The 27,612-nt window shown below is 36.2% G+C and overlaps 1 protein-coding gene across 2 annotated transcripts in view; it reads left to right on the top strand.

Annotated features, from left to right (window-relative positions):
* Positions 1-27,612, top strand: part of USO1 (USO1 vesicle transport factor) — a 93,424-nt gene that overhangs the window by 35,608 nt on the left and 30,204 nt on the right. For both annotated transcript variants that reach the window (XM_023189792.1, XM_023189791.1), the window contains exons 5-9: positions 11,703-11,803; positions 12,089-12,191; positions 12,349-12,404; positions 15,966-16,086; positions 24,538-24,716. In XM_023189792.1, coding sequence (XP_023045560.1) covers positions 11,703-11,803; positions 12,089-12,191; positions 12,349-12,404; positions 15,966-16,086; positions 24,538-24,716 — 560 coding nt within the window. The remainder of the gene's footprint in view (positions 1-11,702; positions 11,804-12,088; positions 12,192-12,348; positions 12,405-15,965; positions 16,087-24,537; positions 24,717-27,612) is intronic.

Genomic DNA, 27,612 nt, shown 5'->3' with positions numbered 1-27,612 from the left:
TTTTATTGCTTTGTGAAATGATAATTCTTAGCTGACATAATGAACTACATTTTGGAGTTCTTTATGACTATTTTACAACCTTCTAATGATAAATCTGTCTCCTAGTCCTAAAAATATAGCATATGCTAAATCTCTTTTAGTATATCTGAGGTATTTGACCAAAGTAAATATGGATCTGTTCTTCCAAAGGGTTATATAGCTTATTAAACATTTTAATTTTAAGCTACTATTTTACTGTGTATACTACTATATTTAAAAAACTGTTGTCTTTATCACCCGCTTTTTATTTATTTATTTTTGTCTACCTTTTCAGATGACGTTGAAGGTAAAAGATTGCATTTACATATGCATGGTGCTTTTAGGCATAGTTTCTGATAATATAAAAGGACACTGTCAAGTACTGTTTCTTCTGGCTGGTAAAAAATCTGAAATTTGTTTTACTATGTAAGAATTCTTTAATTGAAAAGGAATATTTAATAAACTTACATTACTATTATTTCTACAGCTACTAAATCTGTTTACTGTCCAGAACACATAAAATATTCTAGGGCACCTTTAAATAAAATTAAAGCTCTTTCTGGCCGGGCGTGGTGGCCCACACTTGTAATCCCAGCACTTTGGGAGGCCAAGGCGGGCAGATCACTTGAGTTCAGGAGTTCAAGATCAGCCTGGCCAGCATGGTGAAACCCTCTTTCTACTAAAAATACAAAAATTATCCAGGTGTGGTGACTGGTGCCTGTAATCTCAGTTACTTGGGAGGCTGAGGCAGGAGAATTGCTTGAACCCAGGAGACAGAGGTTGCAGTGAGATTGTGCCACTGCACCATCCAGCCTGGGTGACAGAGTGAGACTCCTGGGTTTGTTTTTTGTCTCAAAAAAACAAAAATGAATAAATAAAAATTAAAGCTTTTTCTCTGGTAGGACAAAAGATCCAAAATTACTTTGTGTGTACTTCCTGGAAAAAAAGTTTTTAGACAGTTCATTTAAAAATACTTGCCAGGAGCAGTGGTGCATGCCTGTAGTCCCAGCTACTCGGGAGACTAAAGTGGGAGAATCACTTGAGCCCAGGAGTTCGAGGCTGCAGTGAGCAATGATTGCACCTGTGAATACCCACTGCACTCAAGGCTGGACAACATAGTGAAACCCTGCCTCTAAAAAAAATAAAAATAAAAATCTTTAGAAGTAATATTTGAATATGTATACCCATATTACCTATATTCAGTAAGAACTGGAAGGTATTCTAGTTCAGAGAATGTATATTGATATTGTCCCTTTAAAATTGATGTTTTAGTTATTGACATTTCTTACATTAACTCATAGAACTCACTAATTTTTTATTTTCTTCTCTCTAATCTCTTTCAAGTTTCATTTACTTTTAACATTGATATTTGTTTTCTTCATAACTAAAGTAACCAAGTTTTTTTGGTTTGTTTTGTTTTACCAATTTTCTTGAGGTGCTTAACTTTTTTTTAAAAGAAGAAGGAAATATTCTTACCTAAAGCAGTGTTTAAAAGGTATATAACAAAGTTACCTATATATAATAAAAATACTAACAAAGAAACTAACTTACTAAAGTATGAAGCATTACCTTTTGTGACATTTAAATCCTTTGTTTGACCTCAGATGATACCAGAGCATTGTGCCTTGACTCGTGTCAAGCTGTTTCCTTGTTGGGTGGTAAAGATCAGTAGTTGTTTCTATTTTTGTGATATCATATTTATAGAGAGCTTTAAAACTTATCGAGTGCTTTCATGTTTATCTTATGTAATCCTCATAGCAGCCAGTAAAGTAGGTGGTATTTTTCTACTTTCTAAAGATGAGAAAATGGAAGCCCAAAGATGATGTAACATATAGTATCATTAAGTAAGTAGAAGAAAAATTTTTCTTTTTTTTTTTTTGAGACAGAGTCTCCCTCTGTTGCCGGCTAGAGTGCAGTGGCGCAGTCTCAGCTCACTGCAGCCTCTGCCTCCTGAGTTCAAGCGATTCTTGTGCCTCAGCCTCCCAAGTAGCTGGGATTACAGGCGTGCGCCACCACACCCAGCTAATTTTTGTACTTTTAGTAGAGACAGAATTTCACCATGTTGGCCGGGTTGGTCTTGATCTCCAGACCTCGTGATCCTCCCTCCTTGGCCTCCCAAAGTGTTGGGATTACAGGTGTGAGCCACCACCGTGCCCAGCCAGAACAATATTTTTTAATACATTTTTTCCTTTTTTTTTTTAAAGTATTTCTTAGATTTTTTAATTCAATAAATTATGGCCAATTTTTCTTTATTTTTCTAAATGGGTTCTTTATTAAATCATATAATTCACATAATTAGTTTATAGAATATTCGGATAAATGTTAAAAAAGTATACGTGTACCTGGCCAGGCACAGTGACTCACCCTGCACTTTGGGAGGCCGAGGCAGGCGGATCACAAGGTCAGGAGATCAAGACCATCCTGGCTAACACAGTGAAACCTTGTCTCTACTGAAAATACAAAAAATTAGCCAGGCGTGGTGGCGGGCACCTGTAGTCCCAGCTACTCAGGAGGCTGAAGCAGGAGAATGGCATGAACCTGGGAGGCGAAGCTTGCAGGGAGCCAAGATCACGCCGCTGCGCTCCAGCCTGGGTGACTGCTTCTCAAAAAATAAAAAAAAGTATACATGTACCTGTTTAATTAACTACCAGTATAAACGAAGATTATTTGATATTTCTTCACTCTGAGTTAGGACTGTTTTTATTAGGATATCTCCTTTTATAAAGCAATTTCCTTTTTTCATAATATAGGTTGTGAACTTAGTATAAAGTAGAATTCCAAAGAGAAGATCCAGAAATATTTTTAAACATTGTTTACACCTCTGGAAAAAGTACTACTAGAAATACATTTTAAGAGTAAATGTATCTATGCATGTGTACTTAAATGCCAGTCATATGAACAGGCCTGAAAACTATCCAGAGCTATACAGATGATGGTTCAACTTAACGATTTTTTGATTTACGATGGTGTGAAAGCAATATGCATTCAGTAGAATCTATACTTCGAGTACCCTTACAACCATTCTGTTTTTTCACCTTCAGTACAGTAGTCAGCAAATTACATGAGATAGTCAATACTTGATTATAAAATAGGATTTCTGTTATGTTTTGCCCAGCTGTAGGGTAATGTAAGTGTTCTGGGCACATTTAGAGTAGGTTAAACATTAAATACATTTTCAACCTATGATATTTTCAGTTTATGATGGGCTTATCAGGACATAACCCCATTGTAAGTTGAGGAGCATCTGTGTAAGTACTTCGAATGGGCATTTTTTTATTTTACATACCTATCTTAAATTTATTTTTACTATGGTAACAAAGGGACATTTCATTTTTATCTTATTTTTTTCATTTACCTTACAATAAATGGTCATTTACTTTTACAGGTTATAAATACACAATATAGTATATAAACTGTAGGCTATAAAAAATTTAGCTCTAAAGATTGTAATCTAATGATTACTGATGAGGGAAGATGGGTTTACTTGTTTCATGCCTTTGCTTACACGTATAATAGGTACAATTTCTCATGGTTCTAGTTTTTGTTCACAACTTTTAGATACTAGTGTAGTAGTTTATAGTAGTTGTAGCTTAATTTACTGCTACACTGAAAGCTTTGTGTATTACCTTAATTGCTTAGCTAATTTGGGGATACTTCGTTAAAGTGCAGAAGTGCTGTCTTATGACTAACTTAAAAGAAATGGCATATGTCTCACACTTTTTAAAACTGACAGTGTTAAACCAGAAGGAACAATTGATCCTTGGAATAGGACCATATTTTATTAGTTCAATTCAAAATGTAAATTTTAATTCTATACCAATAAGCTATAGCATATTATACAATATAGCTACAGAATAAATGAAAAATATTAACTCTGCTTCTTGCTGAGTTTTTTGCTTGTGCCCAGTGCAAACACTGAATTAAACTTTTTCTGGTATTAGACCTGACTTCCTTGAAGCATAGCACAGAAGTTCTAGAGAGTGCTCTGTATTAAAACGGGTTCATAGTTAAATAAACATAATACTGCATTCCCCTCTGAAGCTTCATAAAGTTTACACTGGTCTAGTAAGTGCTGAGAAGCCTGCAGTGAAGAAACCTGTTCAACTTTAATCCAAATATATTTGTCCACAGGGGCTTACTTCTGCCACATACTTCTTAACGTGCCACACTATCCTTTGTTTTGAAATATACTAACCAAGGCTTGGTTAATTGCTTGTGTTTACATACATAAAAATATTTCAGCATTTTAAAATACATTTTAGGGGAAGAATCCATCAAGTCTATATATGGTTTTTTTTCTTCCTTTTTAGATTTGTTTATAATTTTTAATGTTTTCCCAAATGTCAATAACTATAATTTTTAGCTTTTCTCACGAGGTCACAAACTTTTGACCCAAGGGCATTGTCTGTCTTGTAAGCAAGGCTGTTTGACCCATATAGTATTTTAAGTAATGTGACTAAGTTGCCAGTATTATAAATTGGGAGCTTTGTGTCAATGTTTGTATTTTAGACTTCATTTTTTAAAAACCTGAAGATTGACAATACCTGGATCTGCATTCCTACATGGCAACAGGCAGCTGGAATTGAGTAACTGCTGTTTTCCTTAGATAGGGCATATACTCCCCATCCTCTAATGTTAGCCTGCTTCACTCACTCCTGTTACTGTCTTTTGTTTATAGTCAAGTTTTCATTCTCTACTATCTTCACACCACTGAGATAAAAATACTTATACTATAAATTATTTTCAAACATATGATTTTTTAAGCTATATATCCCATTCAACAAATATGACTATATGCAAACAGAAAATAGCCCTACAAAGCACCCATGACTAAGTTAATATTGCTGTGATTTTAATTTCTAGAGGGAGACAATTCTGAGAAGAGAGTATTACTTGTCCTTTGAACATAGATTTCTGATGTATTTGGAGAGCAATGCATTTGACATGCATTCCCCATGGGCCCTTTTTGTATAATTTCTTTATCTGCTTTTTTGTCTATACAGTTTCACTAGAATTTGGCTAACATCGCCACGATTTGTTAGGGTTCTGGGGTGGCTTAAAAAACAAGGTAGGTTCATTAGCCCACTAGCTCTTGTGACATCTTATTGGGTACGTAGCATTTACCATACTGTAGCAATCAGGACTTCTGTTCATAGCCGATTCTAAAGATGAAAGTTTTCAAAAGATTCTGTCAGCTCCCAAGTTCCCATATCTTTTCCAATTTTTTCACAGTCTCCTTTTCCATCATTCTGTCAACTTGTAAATAAAATGGGAAGGGTGGTGGCCGGGCGTGGTGGTTCATGCCTGTAATCCCAGCACTTTGGGAGGCCGAGGCGGGTGGATCATGAGGTCAGGAGATCGAGACCATCCTGACTAACACGGTGAAACCCCATCTCTACCAAAAAAAAAATACAAAAAATTAGACGGGCATGGTGGCAAGCGCCTATAGTCCCAGCTACTTGGGAGGCTGAGGCAGGAGAATGGTGTGAACCCAGGAGGCGGAGCTTGCAGTGAGCTGAGATCACGTCCCTGCACTCCAGACAGGGAGAGAGAGCAAGACTCCGTCTCAAAATAAATAAATTAATTAAATAAAATAAAATGGGAAGGTTGTGCAGTTCTTGCTACTTCTCTGGTACCAGTTTTTTTGTTTGTTTGTTTGTTTGTTTTTCAACTCCATTCATAAGTTCACCTTTGAGCATTGAAAATCGTAATTTACCAAGCAAGATTTTACCTTCAAGCATGTGTAAGTAATTAGGACACAATTTTATCAGCTCACAAAGGAACAACAGGAAATCCTTTAAGCAGATCTGTAGCAGAGAATGTCCCTTAAATCCACTCTAGTTATGTTTGAGTATTAGGCTTCCTCATGATTATTATCAGGCCTTTGTAGCATCAACCCTCTGCTACCTTAACTCAATACCCTCAATGTATCTGTGATTATGTAGTAACATGATAGCTTTCAAGTGTACTTTTGGTGGTTTTGTTTTGTTGCGTTTTTATCCTTTTATCCTCTCTACCTATTTTCCTGAAGTGGAAATAGTGACTGCTTCCCAATGTAATTCTTCTGAAGCCACCACTAACCTAAAAAATAAAACTGTAATTAAAATACAGTCAGTTTACTTTTATTTAGAGTCCAATCATAAACTCAGTTACTTTTTTTGATAGGTTGCATATAACTTTTATGAGAAACAGAAAATTATAAGGTAAAATATCAAGACTTATTCACAGACAACTTTCTGGAAATACAGGATATCTTTTTCTTTTATCTTTTGCATCTTGGTGATAATACTTATTAATGGTAACCTTGTAAGAATCCAAAATTCTGAATCATCAAAGGAAGACTGTTAGGTTCTGTTTCACTTGAAAATTTAGTAATACATATATAGCTTATGTTGTAAATCTTAGGACCATTGTTCTCAAGTGAGGGCAATTTACTCTCCTTTACCCCACTCCACTCCTAGTATATTTGGCAATGTCTGGAGACATTTTTCATTGTCACACTAAGAGGAAGTAAGAGAGTGCTACTGCGTCTAGTGGGTAAGGCCAGAGACAGTGCTAAACATCTTAAACTGCATGGGGAGGTCGTACAACAAAGGCTTACCTGGCCAGAAATGTCAGTAGTGCCAAGGTTGAGAAATCCTGTCTTGGGGATGATGATTTTGACGATGGTGATGATGACGATGCTTCTATTTATTGAGCACATTATTTACTAAGCCCTATGCTAGATGTTTTACTTATTTTAAATCCTCACAGAAAACCCCATGTGAAGACGTTATCTCCATTTTACAAATAAGGAAACCGAGACTTGACGGAGTTAGGCTACTTGCCCAAAGTAACGGCTATTAAGTGGTTGAATGTGAGTTTAACTGGTCTTACTCAAAAATCTTTGTGAGCTTCCTCCATTATACCGTACTGCTACTCGGGGAAAGTATTTAACTACTCAACCCTAGTCATTTTGTAAATGAATGGAAATCACCTCTACCTGTGTTAGTAATGTACTTCCATTTCTTGAAGTTAAGTTCAGAGGGGATTCTACCTATCATTAGTATTTGACAGTCAGTCACTTCTTTCTCATTGAATACTTTCTTCATTTGTTTGTCAGTCTCCAAAGTCTCTTTCTTCCTTTTTCATTGGTTACTCTGTCTCCTTCGCAGTTTTCCTCCTAATCTCCCCAACCTCTTAACATTGGAATGCCACAAGGCACAGATTTCTTTCCTTCCCTCTTCCCTCCCTTGTTGATTTCATCTAGGCTTGTAACTTCAAATGTAATTTATATGCTTGCCACTCAAGTGTGTATGTCCAACCCAGACCTCTCCACTGAAGTTCATCATTGTATATTCAAATGTTCACTCAATGTCTTTACTTAGATACCCCCCAACACACATACAGCTTTATTGACATCTAATTAATGTACAATAACAAACATATGTAAATAATCTGATTACTTTTGATGTATGTATAAACTCATGGAACCATCAACATCACCACCACCACCACCACCAAAATAGTGAACCCATCCAAAAGTTGTTTGTAATCCACAGCTTCTCCTTTCAGCCCCCTTTCAGTCACAGTCTGCTTTCTGTCACTGCTGATTAGTCTGTACAGGTATTTTTCGAGGATTTTATGTAAGTGAGATGATACAGTATATTCTCTTTTTGGTTGTGGGGGCCATCTGGTTTCTTTCACTCAGCATAATTATTTTGAATTTATTCCATGTTGTATATCAGTAATTCATTCTTTTTTTATTGCTGAGTAGAATTTTGTTGTATCATCCTTATTAGCATATGGATTGTTTCCAGTTTTTGGTTATCAAATTTTGATTGGGTCTATTTTTACCAAATATTTTCTTTTGTACTTTAATCTTTTTATGTTCTGTTTATGAATGCTATAAACATTTACTTAACTATTCATGTGTGAATATGTTTTTCTTGCTCTTCCGAAGAGAATGGCTGAGTGATATAGTAGGTTTATGTTTGACTATATAAAGCTGCTAAAACATTTTTCAAAGTACTTGTACCATTTTACATTTCTTCCCATAGTGTTTGTGTCTCAATTCTTCCATATACTCTCCAACATTTGGCATGATTAACTTTTTAAAATTTTAACTGTTCTAATACATGTGTAGTGGCCTCTCATTGTAGTTTTAATTTGTAATTTCTTAACGAATGTGGATGTCGAACAACGTATGTGAATTTTTTTTTTTTTTTTTTTTTTTGTCATCCATATATCTTTCTTCTTTGGTGAAGTGTTTTATTTAGATCTGTTGCCTGTTTTTTACTGGGTTGTCTTACACTTGAGTTATAATCGTTCTTTATGTATTCTGTTTTCAAGTCCTTTGTGACATATATTTCACAAATTTTTTTTCTTTGTGACATTTCTTTGGAATAGCAAAAATAACATTTTGATTGGGTCCATTTTGTCAATTTTTCCTTTCATAATTCAGACTTTTTGTATCTTATTTATGAAATCCTTGCCAAATCTAAGGTCACTAAGATTTTCTCCTATGTTTTCTTTTAAAAGTTTTATAACTCTTGGCCAGGCACGGTGGCTCACACCTGTAATCCCAGCATTTTGGGAGGCCGAGGCGGGCAGATCGCAAGGTCAGGAGATTGAGACCATCCTGGCTAACATGGTGAAACCCCATCTCTACTAAAAATACAAAAAATTAGCTGGGCGTGGTGGCGGGAGCCTGTAGTCCCAGCTACGCAGGAGGCTGAGGCAGGAGAATGGCCAGAACCTGGGAGAAGGAGCTTGCAGTGAGCCAAGATCGCGCCACTGCACTCCAGCCTAGGCGACAGAGCGAGACTCCATCTCAAAAATAAAAAATAAGTAAGTTTTATAACACTTACAGTTAGGTCTGTAGTTAATTTCGAGTTTCACACTTAGGTCCATCATCCATTTTGAGTTAATGGATTTATTTCTGGACTTCCTGTTCTCGTCTATTGATCTGTACGTGGCATCATCTTAATTACTGTAGCTGTATAATAAATCTTGAAATTATGTAGTGTTAAGTCCTCCAACTTTGTTGTTCAAAATTGTTTTTACTGTTAGGTTTTTTGCATTTGCATACCAGTTTTAGAATCAGCTTGTGAATTTGTACAGAAAAGGCCAACTGAGAATTTGATTGGGATTCTGTTGACTGTAGATCAATTTGTGAAAAACTGATAAAAAAAAAAATTGCACCCTTCTAATACAAGAAGACAGTATATATCTATTTTTGCAGGTCTTCTTTATTTTTTTTTCTCCTTTTTTGGGACAGGGTCTTACTTTGTCACCCAGGCTAGAGTGCAGTGGTACAATCATAGCTCACTGCAGCCTCAAACTCCTGGGCTCAAGGGATCCTCCCACCTCAGCCTTCCCAGTAGCTGGTACTACAGGCATGTGCCACCATGCCAGCCTAAATTTTTATTTTTTATAGAGACAAGTTCTCACTATGTTGCCCAGGCTGGTCTTGAATTCCTGAGCTTAAGCAATTCTGCCTCAGCCTCCCAAAGTTCTAGGATTACAAGTGGGAGCCACTGTGCCTGGCCTGTTCTTTAATTTCTCTCAGCAGTGTTTTGGAGTTTTCAGAGTATAAGTAGCACACACCTATTGTCAAATGTTTTTGTTGATACTATTGTAAGTGGAACTGTTTTTTGAATTTTAATTTCTAATTGTTGTTACTAGTGTCTATTGATAGAAATACAATTAATTTTGTGTATGACCTTTTACCCTGCAACTTGCTAAGCTTACTTATTAGTTCTATTTAGCTCTTTTGTAGATTCCATAATACTTTCCTCATAGACAAACATCTCATCTGTAAATAAAGACAGTTTTACTTCTTCTTTTCTAATCTATATGCCTTTTCTTTTTCCTGCCTTATGACATTGACTAGGATCTTCAGTACAATGTTGACTAAAATTGATGAGATTGGACATTCTTGCCTCCTTCTGATCTTAAAGAGGAAAACATTCAGTCTTTCACCATTAAGTATGATGTTAGCTATAAGGTTTTTGTAGTTGTACTTTGTCATCCAGTCTTGTGACTTTAAATATCATTTATATGTTTACCACTCTAATGTGTGTATCCAACACAGACTTCTCCACTGTTATCTATGTTAGTATTTATCCAGCTTCTTACTTGGTATATCCACTTGGATTTTTATAAGATATCTCAAACTTTATATGTCCAAAACTAAAGTTCTGATTCTCTGTATACTTCCAGCTTGCTTCTCCCATGGTGTTTCCAGTCTCAGTAAATGGCAACCCTATCCTTCTAGTTCTCTAGGCCAAAAGCTTGGAATCACTCTTCCTTTTCTTTCTTCCTGACTCTCCACACTCCTCTGTGCAACATGTCAGCAAATCATATTCCCTTGTAATAAAAATGATGACGTCTAAGGTCTAAGCCACCTTCACGTGACTCTTACCTTGGTAATGCTTCCTGACCTGTCTCCCTGTTTTCCTTACTCAGTGACATTCTGTTCTCAGCATGGCAACCAGAGTAATCCTTTTAAAACTATTTTGTTGTTGTTGTTGTTTAAATAATATGATTTTCAGGCTCAAAAGCAGTGAATTCTTTGAGAAATATTTCTTGGAGTTTCTGAAGGATAAACCCAGCATATTTAGGTAATTAATCAATTGGAAAACATTTCATTTCTACTTTTGATCTCTTCTTTTTCCTCTGTAAACAATTAGATGGGATTATGACTGTCAATCTTGGATTGTTGCTTTTCCTGTCATCTGCTGGGTTTTTTTCCTCACATTTAGAAAAGAACTTTCTGAGGGATAATGGGTTTGATCTTGACTGCCAGCTCCATTGGCTTATAGTCACTTACTGGAGTACTATATAGAAAAGGATTCTGATGCTCAGCCAGTGCTGTGATTAATTAGCTGTGTCTGGTGTGAGTGAGAGAATGGGAAGTAGTACGCTTGCATCTCTAATTTGAGTTTATAATACAGGCAGATCTTAAGTAATTTGCTTTGTCAGTTTTTGCTTTCATTTTTTGTGATCCTTTACTTTTTTTTTGACGTAGTACATTGAAACAACAAATACTTTAATTAAAAGACATTTAAACACTAAAGACAAATGTAAAATCCTTTAAACAATAAAGAAATTAGATGTCAAATTCTGATTTTATTGCCAAAGAATTTTGTAGGCTATATATATGCAAAAGATACTGAGAAATCTGGAGTAGATTGGTTTAATTTCATAATTAAATTATTTAACCCAGTAACACTAACAATCAGCAAGGACTATATGTTCAATATTATTTTGGGGACAAGGGTTTTGAGATACAACTTATATACAATAAAATTTAGTCTAAATTGTAGTCTGAGTTTGGGCAGAAGTATACAAAAGTGTAACCACTACCACATTCTAGATAGACTATTTCTATCCCAAGTTGTTTCCTTATGCGCTAATAGAAGGGTAACCTAAAAATGTCCTTGAGAAAATATGAATATTTAAATATCCTTTTTTTAGATATCATATTTAAATATTTAACCAATAAAATGTATTTAAATGAATTTGAACATTATTTTAAGGATATAGCTTTACATAATAATTGTGATATTGCTGCGAGCCACACAGTTCCAGTGTTGAATTGTTTACCAGGAAAATTATCATTTACGCTTAACTCTTCAATGAAAAGATATTTTAAAATAACCTACTATTAAATTGAGATTCTTTATTTTTGAATATTACAGAAGAAAATTCCACAAGACAGAGTGAAGATTTGGGAAGCCAATTTACAGAAATTTTCATTAAGCAGCAAGAAAATGTCACTCTTCTGTTATCTTTATTGGAGGTAAATAGGGAACCTTGATGTTTTTGTCATCTTAATAAGCTGCTTTTGTTGCCTTTTGGTTGTTATTGAGGAAATAACATGTATATATCTTTAAAGGTAGTGAAGTTTATTGTATTATAGGAAGAGATCCACATGCATGTTTCAAGAACTATGTAATCACTTAAAGTATGCTAAACTTGCATGTTTTACTTGTAGTTTCTGGTACAAGTTACTATTAGTGGAAAAGATGTTTTTCTTGAAAATGTGAATTATAGATGTTAAATATTTTAAATTCTCACATTGCAGGAGTTTGATTTCCATGTCCGCTGGCCTGGTGTGAAGCTCCTTACTTCTCTCTTAAAACAACTAGGGCCTCAGGTGCAACAAATTATTTTAGTCAGTCCTATGGGTAAGTGACTTACCTGTTTTATATTATTTTGATTAAAACATGAGTATCATTTCCTAGAGAAAGGGACTGAAATGGTGTGTTAGTAAATTGTTAATAATTTGAGTCACTATTTGTATTTTTGGTCTGCCAGCATTTTTCACATGGTTGTATGTTCTAGGTGTTTCAAGATTGATGGACTTACTAGCGGATTCCAGGGAAGTTATACGTAATGATGTAAGTTAAATTTGAAAAAGAAACACAAAAATATATGGCTTTTTTTTCTCTCGCATATCCTTGTTGTTGAGTTTTAGGAAGTTAGAGTTAGAAAGTTAGAGTAATGACTTTAAAAAAAAATTTTTTTTTTTAATTCAAAATTAGAGATGGGGGTCTCTCTATGTTGCCCAGGTTTGTCTTGAATTTCTGGGCTCAAGCCGTCCTCCCGTCTCGGCTTCCCAAGATGCTGGGATTACAGACATGAGCCACTGAGCCTGGCTGGAGTAATGACCTTTTAAAGTTGTATACAAGGCCACATTGTTTCATTCCTTTCTGGCTATCCAGTATTTTGGGTTAGACAAACCATTTTGCCATTCAAATTTATTTCTTTCATTAGTTTAGGATTTCTTATACTATCTGCTGAAAGATTGCATTTGACACCAAACTCTACCTCCAGAATTTCCTTTTCCTCCTAGAGTAAAGGAGATACCTCCAGACATTGAACTGTGTAAACCCAACAAAGCATTACATTTGGAATCCTCGCCCTTGTTTGATTGAGTGTGTATTTCTAAGGATTTGCCTTGTTAATCATGGAGCATGATTTGCTCTGGACTTATTTTCCATTCTGATTTATTTTATATTTGCATATAAGTTTGAATATTTTTGTATTGATGCTGTATGTTTTGTTGCATAAGCATTTTTCTCTATTGTTACCTATAACTTGATAAAAATTCTGTAATACTTAAAATAGCAATTAGAAAAATTAAATTCTGGAGCTAGGAGATCATATCAAGCTAATTAAGTCTCCATATTTATAGTGAAATGCCCAAGACCCACAGAACCAAGTGAAGTTAAGTGTTCTTTGTTAGCCATATCTTACTCGTCTTTTTATTTATGGTATTAGCCCTACGACTTTTTCATCATAAGTCTTAGTAAATATCATTTGGATTGCTCTTAGCCTTGTAACTGGTTAATGACAAAGCAGAGACAAAACTGAAGCATTCTTAACTGCTAGTCTATGGATAACAGTTTTTAAAATTTGTTGTACTTAAAATTTTTTATTTTCTTTATTTATTTATTTATTTATTTTTTATTTTTTTGAGACGGAGTCTTGCTCTGTTGCCCGGGCTGGAGTGCAGTGGCCGGATCTCAGCTCACTGCAAGCTCCATCTCACGGGTTCCCACCATTCTCCTGCCTTAGCCTCCGGAGTAGCTGGGACTACAGGCGCCTGCCACCTCGCCTGGCTAGTTTTTTTTTTTGTATTTTTAGTAGAGACGGGGTTTCACCGGGTTAGCGTGAATGGTCTCGATCTCCTGACCTCGTGATCTGCCCGTCTCGGCCTCCCTAAGTGCTGGGATTACAGGCTTGAGCCACTGCACCCGGCAAAATTTTTTAATATGTATATCGATTCAGTATTATAGGTAGTGAACTTAATATATAGTATGTAACTTACTAGAAGGACATTTTTTAATCTTTAGTATTTAAATGTCATGTTTTAAGAATTGTCTTATTTAAATAGTTATCTATCTATTGGGAATTTGGGGTATTTTTCCTTGACTAAAATCTGATTGTGTATCTTTAAAAGCTTCTGTTCTTTTCATGTCCCACAGTTTAAATAAGAGGATATCATGCAAATCATAAATTACATCTCCCCACATCTTTTAATTTCGTTACCACTTATTTTCATTTTCAGATATAAAAGTGCTCTTTAAAAATAACTGCATTAGGCCAGGCGTGGTGGCTCACACCTGTAATCCCAGCACTTTGGAAGGCCGAGACAGGTGGATCACCTGAGGTCAGGAGTTTAAGAACAGCCTGGTCAACATGGTGAAATCCCGTCTCACTAAACATACAAAAAATTAACTGGGCAAAGTGGCGGGCACCTATAATACCAGCTACTTGGGAGGCTGAGGCAGGAGAATCGCTTGAACCTGGGAGGCAGAGGTTGCAGTGAGTCGAGACTGTGCCATTGCACTCCAGCCTGGGCAACAAGAAAGAAACTCTGTCTCAAAAAAATAATAATAATAACTGAATTAATTCTGAAATCTCCTGTTTTCCTTTAACTCTTTACCTTTTTATTCTGCTCCTAACCATTTTTCCTCAACTTTTATTTGAGACAGAGAAATAAGCGTCTATTTATATTGGTTTTTATTAATTTTATGATCGCAGATTAAGTTCTGTTTTTGTTGTAATGTTTAGATTATTTGTTTTTACATGTTTTGTAACAACATATTTTTATTTTAATAAACCTATTCAAGAGGTTAAAGAGAAAAGAAACTAAAATATACTAAGACCTTGAAAGCTAGTGGGTTCTGTAGAACTTACTTTATCTCCTTTAGTCTTTATAAAAACCTGTGACAAAGATATTACATGAGTATACTATAAATTCATGTAATTTTCGTAAAGTTGGCATAACTATACAGTAGGGCAAGCAGTTTTTTTTTTTTTTTTTTTTTTTTTCCATTAGTTTTCGGGGAACAGGCAGTGTTTGGGCAACTAGTTTTTAAACCCACTTTATCTAACTCAGAGCCTAAATGTTTTCTCCACTGTATTTCTTCTTCTGTTTGTTAGTAGTTAAACTGAAATTGGCAGCATGAAGTGGGAGAATTTGACATCCAAAAATAACTGTTTTCACCTTTTTCTCCCATATTAATGTTGAAAGTTGACAAGAAAATGAGTGGAATAAGCCCAATAAAGTCATGGGCATTTTTTGTCTTGTTTGAATACTTACCTCCTTAGTACTGATAGCCAACAGCTGGTTTGCCTCTGTGGGACTTTTTTATTACCTATTTGCTATTCTTCTTCCTCTACAATAATATCTGTGCTTTTTTTCGTAAAATATTTCTTGTCTGTTTTACCATCATGCTATTATTTAACACTTAGGGGCTCATAAATTGCTTAATACCAAAATAAGCAAAAATGGGTAATAGTGAGTTTTTCTAAAATGATAAAAAGATTATAAAATATGTAAACTATATCCAGCTTACCAGGAGCTGAGAAAAACTGGAAGCCAGAGGCAAAGCCTGCTGTGAATTGTCTTGTGTTGGACATGCCATTCGTAAAGCATCAATTTTCATCTTCCTTTTTTCTTTTGACTTAGAATCAAGTTTTGGGGATTTGGAGGCCAGATATTTACAAGAATTTCTGAACTTTCTCTACTAGAATTTGGTGGTGTTCGTTGATTTATATTATTGAATTGCAAGTTTTTCATTATTACTATTGTGAAGCATGTGCAGTGACATTCCTGAGACAGATACTTTCATGCTCAACTCTTAAGCTGCAATGAAAGCTATGTAGTGGTTAATGAATACAAAGGAATTCTAGCATATTTATGTCATAAAGTTAAAAGATAACTGACCTAGGAATTGTTAGATGAGGATTCTAGTCTAGTCTCTGTCTCTTTGAGATTTATAACCTTAGGTAGACAAATTGCTTAACTATTCTGTTCTTGTTTTCCTTATGTATAAAGGAGTTGGACTTGCAAAATCCCTGCCAGTTCTAAAATTCTGTGATTTTTGTAGTAATTTTAAAATGTCTCATAAATGTTGTACTACACTAAACATTCTCTTTCTTCTGTATAGGGCGTCTTACTACTGCAGGCACTAACAAGAAGCAATGGTGCAATCCAGAAAATTGTTGCTTTTGAAAATGCTTTTGAGAGACTACTGGACATTATTTCAGAGGAGGGGAACAGTGATGGAGGTATAGTATGAAGAAATTTGAAGATATTCCTTTTGTACTCACTAAATTGTTAGGGTATAGGGAGTACAGTTGGAGGGAGAGATGGGAACTCTTATTTATACTCCTTTTCTTTCACTATAGCATGTTGACTATCAGTTTCTCTTTGTCCTGTTTCATATTTGTTAGGCTTTTGCAATCTAGGTTGGCGTCTTTCCTCATTTAGAAAATCTCACCTATATCTCTTCAAACACTGCATTGCTACATTTCTTCTATTTTTCTGAAGCTATAGATTATCATGCATGTCCTTTTGCAGATTTGGTGATAGGGAGTTGAGTTGAAGGCAGAATTATATACTGAGTGAATAGGGAAGACACAATTGACAATTAATGGGAAAGTTTAGAAATAATCTTTTGCAGACTAGGAGAGCTAGTTAACTATTATTATTAGGAAGATTTTCAAAGTGATATGGACCCCAGCTGGGCTTGATGGCTCGCACCTGTAATGCCAGCATTTTGAGAGGCCGAGGCAGGTGGATCACTTTAGGCCAGGAGTTCACGACCAGTCAGGCCAACATGGCAAAACCTCATTCTCTACTAAAAATACAAAAATTAGCTGGGCGTGGTGGTAAACACCTGTGATCCCAGGTACCTGGGAGGCTGAGAAACAAGAATCACTTGAACCCGGGAGGTGGAGATTTCAGTGAGCTGAGATCACACTGTTATACTCTAGCCTGGGTAACAGAATGAGACTCTGCCTCAAAAAAGAAAAAGCAGGGGATAAGGGCCCCATTAAGGGTATTCACCATGATTTTACAACAGCACGAACTACTTGAGTATGTAATTTATTTTCTCCCCTAGCAGCACTCAGCTGCGTAGGTGCAAATATAGAAACAAAACTCATAGTTTTTCACAGGGTTGGGCCTTTTTTGGGAAGGTGCTATGAAAAGACAGTGAGACAAGAGAACAGAGTATATTCCACTCCTGTAGAGTGGAAGAAATGAAGATCTCTATAATCTAAGCTAGATAGGGAAGGAAATAAAAACAGAAGGGGGTTTCTAAAAGTAGGGAGTAAGGCATCTGGTTGATGGACTAAGAGATTCAAGGAAGCCATAGAAAAAAATGTGTTGAAATTACTTGAGCCACAAAAATAGGTTTTAGTAAGAGAGGATTATCGCCAAAGATGAGGCAAAAAAACTGAGTGGTCTAGGTATTAGGTTGCTGTTGAAATTAAAATTAAGTATGACAGCAGAGCTTAGAGAAAGAAGACTTTGAGCAAGATGCCAGTGATGTTTTCTGTGGTCAAAGGATGGTGACTATGAATTTGTTACATATCTGTAATGAGAAGTAGTAAGAGATGGTACAGCCACGTAGCCAAGCCTCGAGGGAACAGGAGTATTTTATGAGAGTAGAGGAACTATGGTCTCTTGAAACTACACTGGGCTGGGAGGGGCATAGATTGAACATATTGACTCTAAGGTACATGGGATTGAGAACATGAATTATTTTCACTTGAGAACATTGCAAGATAAAGCAGATTCTTTAAAGAAAAGGAGCATTTCAAGATATAATTGAGGTTACAGCGTGTTTTATTAACCAATATCTGAAGAGTTGGCAATGGCATCATGAAAGGGTATGAAAGGAGATTAAACGGGAGAGGGGAAATGCAATCTATTGTAAAATGAAAAACTGGGAAAGCGGAGATGAACACAGAGGTGTACGTTTTTGGAGGCAATTGAAGAAAATAAGGGTTTAAGGAAAGGTAGAATTTGCTAAGTTTTCCTAATTGCTAAGACAAGTCTCAGTGGCTCATTGTAAGTGATCAGTGGCCATTAAGGCTCTAGGGTTCACTAAGATGCACGCTGGAAAGGCGGCCTGCTAGTTGTAGTGAGGGCTTTTGACATGCTTTTTACTTCAGAGCCTTCTGATGGTCCTAATGGCAGACAATAATTTAACAGATATTTATGGTCCTACCTAAGAGGCAGATAGAGTGGTTCCTCCTCATAAGATGAGGAGCCACGTGGTTCATCATCTCTCTAATCTGGAGAGATTAAGTCTGGTTAAATCAGGAATTCTTTAAAAGCATCTAAAATGTGCACCTTAAGCATTTTAAAGTTAAATGTAATAAAATAAAGGTGTATATTTATGTACTCATCTTTGAAATAGGGCCAGAACTACTACTTTGAATATGAGTATGCTGATTAAAGTTTTTCATCATCTTCCTTGCATACATCACACCTATAATATATCATGTAGGATTTGCATTTTGATTTCTTTAAAATAGATTGCAGGATATTTCTGGGTTTTTAAAATTACTTTTCTATCTTTTAGAATTGTATTATCCATATTTAACAGCTGTATTTTTAGTGACTTCCTTTCATTGAGTTTTGCCAAAGACTTAAATTTAATTTTCAGAAAAATAACTGTTTTCACACATATTTTGGTAGTTTTATATAGTATTTAATTAATAACCAGTGCAAATAGCATGTTAGGTTTGCAAATGAAACAATTGATTCTTAGATACAATACCAAAAGTGTGATCCATAGAAAAAAAATTGATAGATGAGACTTCATTAAAGTTGAAAACTTGTGTCCTGCAAAAGATTCTGTCGAGAGAATGAAAAGCCATTTCACATACTGGAAGAAAATATTTGCAAAACACATGTTTGAAAAGGGACTTGTATCGAAAATATATTTAGAACTCTTAAAACTGAAAAATAAGAAAACAATAACCCCATTTAAAGATAGGCAAATAATCTGAACAGACATCTCACCAAAAAGATACACACGTGGCAAATGACCATATGAAAAGATGCTCAACATTATATGTCACTAGGGAACTGCAAATTAAAACAATGAGATATCACTACATACCTTTTAGAATGAGGAAAACTAAAGAAAACATTGACAACACCAAATGATGGTGAAGATGTGGAACAACAAAAACACATTTGTTGCTGATAGGAATGCAAAATGGTACAACTACTTTAGAAAACAGTTTAGTGGTTTCTCACAAAGCTAAACATAGTCTTACGACTCAACAATCACACTCTTTGGTATTTACCCAAATTAGTTTAAGACATATTCACACAAAAACCTGCACATTAATATTACAACACCTTTGTTCGTAATTGCCGAGATTTGGAAGCAACCAAGATGTCCTTCAGGAATTGAATGGATAGATAAACTGTACTACATCCATACAATGGAATGTTATTTAGCAATGAAAAGAAAAGGGTTATCAAACCATGAAAGGACATAAAGGAACCATAAAGGCATATTGCTAAGTAAAATAAACCAGTCTGAAAAAGCTACATGATGTATTATTCCAACTATAGTTGACCCTTGAATAACTTAAGGTTTAGGGACACCAATGCCCCAGACAGTTGAAAATCTACTTTTAACTTTTGGCTCCCCCAAAACTTAACCGCTAATAGACTATGTTTACCAGAAACCTTACCAATAACATAAGCAATCAAGTAATACATTTTGCATGTTGTATGTATTATATACTCTATTCTTATAGTAAAATAAGGTAGAAAAAAGAAAGCATTAAAATCAGAGGGAAGAGAAAATGTATTTGCTGTTCATTAAGTAAAGTGGATTATCGTAAAGGTCTTCATCCTTGTCATCTTTATGTTGAGTAAGCTGAGGAACAAAAGGAAGGATTGGTCTTGCTGTTTCAGGGATGGCAGAGAGGAAGAAAACATACATATAAGTGGGCCCATACAGTTCAAACCCAGCTGTTCAAGAGTTGGCTGTATGTGACATTCTGGAAAAGGCAAGACTATGTGGACCATAAATATTTAGATCCGTGGTTGCCAGGGATTTGGGGATAGAGGAAGGAAGAGATGAATAAGTGAAGCTCAGGTTATTTTTTAGGGCCATGAAACTATTCTGTATGATACTGTAATGGTGGAGACAAGAGATTATACTTTTGTTAAAACCCATAGAACTTTATAGCACAGAGAGTGAACCTTAATGTAAACTGTGGACTTTAATAATAGTGTATTAATATTTATGAATTGTAAGAAATGTACCATATTAATGCAATATATTAATGATGGGGGAACTGGAAAGTACAGGCATACATTGTCTCATTGCATTTCCCGGGGAGTATATTTTTTACCAACTGAAGGCTTGTGTCAACCCTGCATTAAATAAGTCTGTTGACTCCATTTATCCAACAGCACGCCCTCATTTCATGTCTCTGTTACAATTAATATTTCAAACGTTGCATTATTATATCTGTTACAGTGATGTGATCAGCGATTTTTGATGTTACTATTGTAATTGTTTTGGGGTACCACAAACAGTGCCCATATAAGAGGGCAAACTTAAGCAAAAATGTTATATGCATTCTGACAGCTCCACAGACTGGCCCATCCTCTCTCTCTTCCCCACTCTTCCCCCTTACCCCGACCGGCCTCCCTATTCCCTAAGACATAACAATATTGAAATCAGGTAAATTAATAACCCTACAGTGGCCTCTAAGTTTTCAAGTGAAAGAAGAGTTGTATATCTCTCACTTTTAATCAAAAGCTAGAAATGATTAAGCTTTCTCTGCTGAAGATACAGAGGAAGGCATGTTAAAAACTGAGGCCAGAAGCTAGACCTTTTGCACCAAATTGCCAAGTTGTGAATGCAAAGGAAATGTTCTTGAAGAAAATTAAAAGTTCTACTCCAGTGAACACATGAATAATTAGAAAGCAAAACAGGCTTATTGCTGATATAGAGAAAGTTTTAGTAGTCCAGATTGAAAATGAAACCAGCCACAACACTTCATTAAGCCAAGCCTAATCCAGAGTGACACCCTGACTTTTCAATTCTTTGTAGACTGAGAGAGGTGAACAAGCTGCACAAGGAAAGTTAGAAGAAAGGATGTTGTATTAACAAGCATGAAACTAGCAGATGTTGCTGCATGAGATTTAAGGAAAGAAGCTGTCTCCCTAACAAAAGTACAAGGCGAAGCAGCAAGTGCTGATGTAGAAACTGCAGCAAGTTTATCCAGAAGATTTAGTTAAGATAATTGATTAATTGGCCGGGCGTGGTGGCTCAAGCCTGTAATCCCAGCACTTTGGGAGGCCGAGACGGGCGGATCACGAGGTCAGGAGATCGAGACTATCCTGGCTAATACGGTGAAACCCCTCTCTACTAAAAAATACAAAAAACTAGCCAGGCCAGGTGGCGGGCGCCTGTAGTCCCATTTACTCAGGAGGCTGAGGCAGGAGAATGGCGTAAACCCGGGAGGCAGAGCTTGCAGTGAGCTGAGATCCGGCCACTGCACTCCAGCCTGGACGACAGAGCGAGACTCCGTCTCCAAAAAAAAAAAAAAGATAATCGAATTATGCTAAATTTTCAGTGTAGACAAAACAGCCTTCTACTGGAAGAAGATGCCATCTAGAACTTTTGTATCTGGAGAGAAGTCACCTCCTGGCTTCAGAGCTTCAAAGGACAAGCTGACTCTCTTGTTAAGAGCTAATGCGGCTGTTGACTTTAAGTTGAAGCCAGTGCTCACTTACCATTCTGAAAATCCTAGGACCCTTAAATATACTAAATCTACTCTGCCTGCACTCTATAAATGGATAACAAAGCCTGTAAGACAGCACATCTATGTAAGAGCGTGACTTACTGAACACACATTTACTGAACACACATCTCTTACACATCTATTTAAGAGCATTTTTTTCTAAGCCCAGTGCTTTTAAAAAAAAAAGATTTTCAAAATATTACTTCTCATTGACAATGCACCTGATCACCCAAGAGCTCTGATGGAGATGTACAAAGAGAATAATACTGTTTTCTTTTTTCTGAGATGGAGTCTCGCACTGTCACGTGGACTGGTGTGCAGTGGTGCAATCTCGGCTCACTGCAACCTCTGCCTCCTAGGTTCAAGTGATTCTCCTGCCTTAGCCTCCTGAGTAGCTAACATTACAGGCACCCACTACTGTGCCTGGCTAATTTTTTGTATTTTTTTTTTCAGTAGAGACGGGGTGTCACTATGTTGGCCAGGCTGGTCTCGAACTCCCGACCTTGTGATTCGCCTGCATGGCCTCCCAAAGTGCTGGGATTACAGATGTGAGACACTGTGCCCGGCCAATAATATTGTTTTCATGCTGGTAACACAACATGCATTTTGCAGCCCCTGGATCAAGGAGAAATTTTGACTTCCTTTTTTTTTTTTGAGATGGAGTCTTACTCTGTCCTCCAGGCTGGAGTGCAGTGGTACAATCTTGGCTCATGCAATTCTCGTACCTCAGCCTCGTGAGTAGCTGGGATTACAGGCATGCACCACCATGCCCAGCTAATTTTTGTAATTTAGTAGAGACAGGGTTTCACCATGTTGGCCAGGCTGGCCTTGAACTCCTGACCTCAACTGATACATCCACCTCAGCCTCCTAAAGTGCTGGGATTACAGGCATGAGCCACTGCACCCAGCAATTTTGACTTTCAAGTCTTAATATTTAAGAAATACATTTCATAAAACTATAGCTGCCATAGACAGTGATTTCTCTGATGCATCTGGGTAAAGTAAATTGAAAACCTTCTGGAAAAGATTTACCATTCTAGATACCATTAAGAACATTTGTAATTCGTGGGAAGTCAAGAGTTTGGAAGAAGTTGACTCCAACAACCGTCATGGATGACTTGGAGGGGTTAAAGACTTTAGTGGAGGAACCAACTGAAGATAAGGTATAAATAACAAGAGAATTAGAAGTGGAGCCTGAAAATGTGATTGAATTTTTGCAATCTCGTGATCAAACTTTGACAGATGAGAGGTTATTACTTATGGATAAGCAAAGAAAGTGGTGAAGATGCTGTGAACATTGGTGAAATGACAACAAAGGATTTAGAATATTACATCAGCTTAGTTGATAAAGCAGTGTCAGGGTTTGAGAGAATTGACTCCAATTGTGAAAGAATTTCTACTGGGAGTAAAATGACTCACTGAAGGCTCAGGTGGTCATTAGCATTTTTTAGCAATGAAATATTTTTAAATTAAGGTATGTACATTCTTTGGACATAATGCTATTGCACACTTAATAAATTACATTATAGTGTAAACATAACTTTTGTATATACTAAGAAACCAAAAAATTTGTGGGACTCACTTTATTGTGATATTTGCTTTATTGCAGAAGTCTAGAACCAATAAGTAGATGTCTGTGTAGAGAAACTCCATTTGTACTTACTTTTTCTATAAGCCTAAAACTGCTCAAAAAAATGAGTCTTTTCCCCGTCTCTACTAAAAAAATACAAAAAAAAAAAAAAAAAAACTAGCCGGGCGAGGTGGCGGGCGCCTGTAGTCCCAGCTACTCAGGAGGCTGAGGCAGGAGAATGGTGTAAACCCAGGAGGCGGAGCTTGCAGTGAGCTGAGATCTGGCCACTGCACTCCAGCCTGGGTGACAGAGCGAGACTCCGCCTCAAAAAAAAAAGAGTCTTTTTTTAAAAAAATAAATTTTTTTAAATTTTTTTAATTTAAAAATTTAATTTAAATTTTTTTAATTTAAAATTTAATTTGTTTTTGATTTTTTTAAAAATCAAAAAAATTGATTTTTTTAAAAATCAAAAAAATTGATTTTTTGTCAACATACAGCTCAACTATTAGGAGTAAAAGTGTTGATGTACCAGATGAGCTTACTCGTCGTTACTTACAGCGTCCAGCATCAGTCAATATGTTTATCAGAAGAAATGGAGGTCATTGGTTAATCTATTATAATACTTGATAAAGTAGAGATCAATTGGAGAGTTTTCACTGTGATAATAGTGAAAGCTGTAGTGTGGATGAAATTGTCCTGGAGAGTATATGCTGTAAACAAAGAAGAAAAAGGGTAAAACCATGGAGGAGAGAAACAATGAAAGATTGAGAACCTGCGGAGCTGTAAGGAAAATCAGGAGAGAGTAATGTTTTAGAAGCCAAGGGAAGTTTCAAGGAAGAGATAATGTTAAGAGCTTCTTAGAAATCAGATAAGATATGGTTGATTCATTCAACAAATGTTTAATAGTTAAGTACTGTGTATATACACGATATCATGCCTCTGCCTCTGCTAAAGATACAGAAGTAAGTAGGCTGTTTATAAGGGTTTGTGAATTATAATCTAGTGGAGAAGACAAACACTACCTAATAATAAAAGGAGTAGGCTACTGTAAGAGCATGTAACTGGTGACACTAACCTATTCCTGTAGTCTTGGTAATCATTCCTGAAGAAATGATGTTTAAGCTGGGATTTGAAGATAAATGATGAGTTACTAAGGCAACTGGGTACTTGACGTAGAAGTCAAGAGATCTTTAGGGTACCTGAGAAAGAGCATGCAGATTATGGCCTGTGGCCATCAGGTGTCAGAACAGACTATCTGTCTGTCTCGCCATATTGAAGAGATGCTGAGCCTGGAGATTTATCTTTTTAAAAATGTTTGAGAGTTTTGCGTTAGGTTTTATCAGCCTTAACACTTGTGTTTTACATTATTTCCCCAGGTATAGTAGTTGAAGATTGTTTGATTTTGCTCCAAAACTTGTTAAAAAACAACAACTCCAATCAAAATTTTTTTAAAGAAGGCTCATATATTCAACGTATGAAACCTTGGTTTGAAGTTGGAGATGAAAATACTGGCTGGTCTGCACAGAAAGTGACCAATCTACATCTAATGCTACAGGTATACTATCCTTAGACATAAATGTGGTAAGAATTTTGACAGTGATATTTACAAAGGAAAGAAAATTGCTAGTATTTGATAAATCCAGAATATTTGATGGGTTTCAGGTTGACTTAAAAAAACTTTAATATGGAAATTTGCAGTTATCCTCCAGCTAGAGATTCTGCCTACCCATTACTTAGCTTTGACGGTTATTAACATCTGGCAATTTTGTTTCATCGTTTATTCCTGTCTTTGCTGTGTGATTTTAAAGCAAATTCAGACATACAGTTTCCTGATGGATTTTACATTAGGGAATAATAGGTTAGATTGTTGATTTGAATTTTTAAAAACCTGCTTTCTTCATTTAGGGCTCTGATAGGATAAATTTTAATATTCAAAATATTAAGTTCAAATAAATTCATTCAGTAAGCATTTACTGAGAGCCAGACACTGGATACTAGGAAATGAATGATCATGTCCTGCCCTCAAAGATGATAGTCTGAGTTTTAAGTCCAATGCATGTTAAATTGACAGACCACCTGTGATTTATTGATGCTCTATGGTGAAAGCTTAGTGGTAATAATAAAAGTGAGGACAGTAGGATCCCAAAGTATTTCCTCATCAGAGAAAATTTTGAAGTTCTTTGAAGTTACTTACTCCTTTATTGAATCCTCCTTCTCCAAACTCTTAAGTTTATGCTGGTCTCCTCACTTATGAACTCATAATTCTTGTGGGCCTTTGAATGTCTCTAAATTATACCTGTGTCTCTCGGAAGTTTTGGACCTAACTAGATGGTTAGCTCCTCTAGTAATTAGAGTCTGAATGTTGTCCCATGCCATGGAAGTTGCCTGCATAGGATTGATTGATAGTTAGGGTAATCTGTGCCCCAGTTTGCCAGTACAGTATTCGTTTTGTAATTACTAATAGTGTCCTCTTTCACTTCAAAAGTATCCTCGTTTGGATTATAAATTATGCAGTTACCCTAGTTAGAATATGCCTAAAAACTGTTAGAAAAGTATTTTACAGGAGAACTTAGTTACAGAGTCTATTTGTACTGCCAGCTTATCATTTCTGTTTTCAATTGTTGGTTTTATACATTTCAAGAAGTTAATAGTTTTTTAATGTTTTAGAACCAGTGTCACCAACTGGTAAGCTTGATAGCTTTGTTCAACAATGCTTTGTTTTGTTTTGTTTAAGAGACAGGTTCTCACTTAGTTGTGTAGGCTGAGTGCAGTGGTGTCCTCACAGCTCATTACAGCCTCAACCTCCCTGGCTCAAGAAATTCCTCTACCTCAGCATCCTGCGTAACTGGGACTACAGGCGCAAGCCACCACTCCTGACTGGATTTTTTATTTTTAGTAGACATAAGGTCTCACTATATTGCCAGGCTAGTCAGGAATTCCTGAGCTCAAGCAATTTTCCTGCCTCAGCCTCCCAAAGTGCTGCTGTTATAGGTGTGAGCCACATGCCCAGCCTACACTGCTTTCTTAAATAAGGAAACATCTCCAGAAAAGTAACTTCCAAAATGTGATTAGAGAGGGTGAGAGAATCTGATGATGTGCAAAAGCATGTATTTCGTATCAAACAGTGAAAAGTTAAATTGTTTGAGGAAGCTAAACATGTTTTACGGTTTAGAGTACTATGTAAAGAATTATTCTGAAGGAAGTGTCACTGTTTAAAAAGTAAAGTAGGTTAGGTGTGGTGACTCACACCTGTGATTCCAGCACTTGGGGAGCCCAAGGCAGGTGGGGATCACTTGAGCTCAGGAGTTTGAGACCAGCCTGGGCAACATGGTTTTTATCAGCCCAGTGTGGTGGTGTCCACCTATTGTCCCAACTACTCAGGAGGCTGAGGGGCAGGATCACTTAAGCCCAGGAGGTTGAGGCTGCATTATACCATAATCATGCCACTGCACTCCAGCCTGGGCAACAGAGTGAGAACCTATCTCAGAAAAAAAAAAAAATACCAAAAAATTATTAGAGTACAGCATGTAAACAGAAAAATACAGTATTCTCATTATATGTGTATATATATATATATATATTTTTTTTTTTTTTTTTGAGACGGAGTCTCTCTGTGTCACCCAGGCTGGAGTGCAGTGGCCGGATCTCAGCTCACTGCAAGCTCCGCCTCCCGGGTTTATGCCATTCTCGTGCCTCAGCCTCCCGAGTAGCTGGGACTACAGGCACCCGCCACCTCGTCCGGCTAGTTTTTGTATTTTTTCTAGTAGAGAAGGGGTTTCACCATGTTAGCCAGGATGGTCTCGATCTCCTGACCTCGTGATCCGCCTGTCTCGGCCTCCCAAAGTGCTGGGATTACAGGCTTGAGCCACCGCGCCCGGCCCAGTATTCTCATTATATAACAAATTGATTCTTTTAAGAATTCTTTACTTTTCAAAAGTGAATAAACTGGCTTTCTGTAGCTTAGTAAAGCTTTCCTTTCTTACACTTGTCGTGAAGACCATAAACTCCAAAGCAAAAAACTGAGTTTAATTAATTTTAATATATTCTCCACCTGCAATACTGAATAGTAGATTCACTCATGACTTTACAGGCCAGGAGTTATCTTCTGGTATTCTGTTAGAATCTGTTGGAATACTTTATGTATAACTTTATTTAGAGTTGCTTGACTTTATTTAGAGTTGTTTGTATTTTAAGTTCTCTATCATACACCAAATAAAAATGCATTATTGTTTTCCTGTTTGGACGTACACATTCTGTATTGGAACTATTCATCATCACAGTTATCATGATTGTGTTCTGAGCCATTGAAAACACAAATTGATCTGCTTGCAGAGTTTTAATTCAAATTTTGCAGACTAAATTTAAAACATCTTTTGAAAAGTTTTTTAGTTATAAAATATTTTAATTTGGAGACATAACTGTGTTAGTTATTTGAGATGACTTTTTTTCAT

Source organism: Piliocolobus tephrosceles, chromosome 3 (genome assembly GCF_002776525.5).
Source record: "Piliocolobus tephrosceles isolate RC106 chromosome 3, ASM277652v3, whole genome shotgun sequence".
NCBI lineage: Eukaryota > Metazoa > Chordata > Mammalia > Primates > Cercopithecidae > Piliocolobus > Piliocolobus tephrosceles.
The sequence above is the reverse complement of the archived record's forward strand: the minus strand, read 5'-3'. Positions and strand labels throughout refer to the sequence as shown.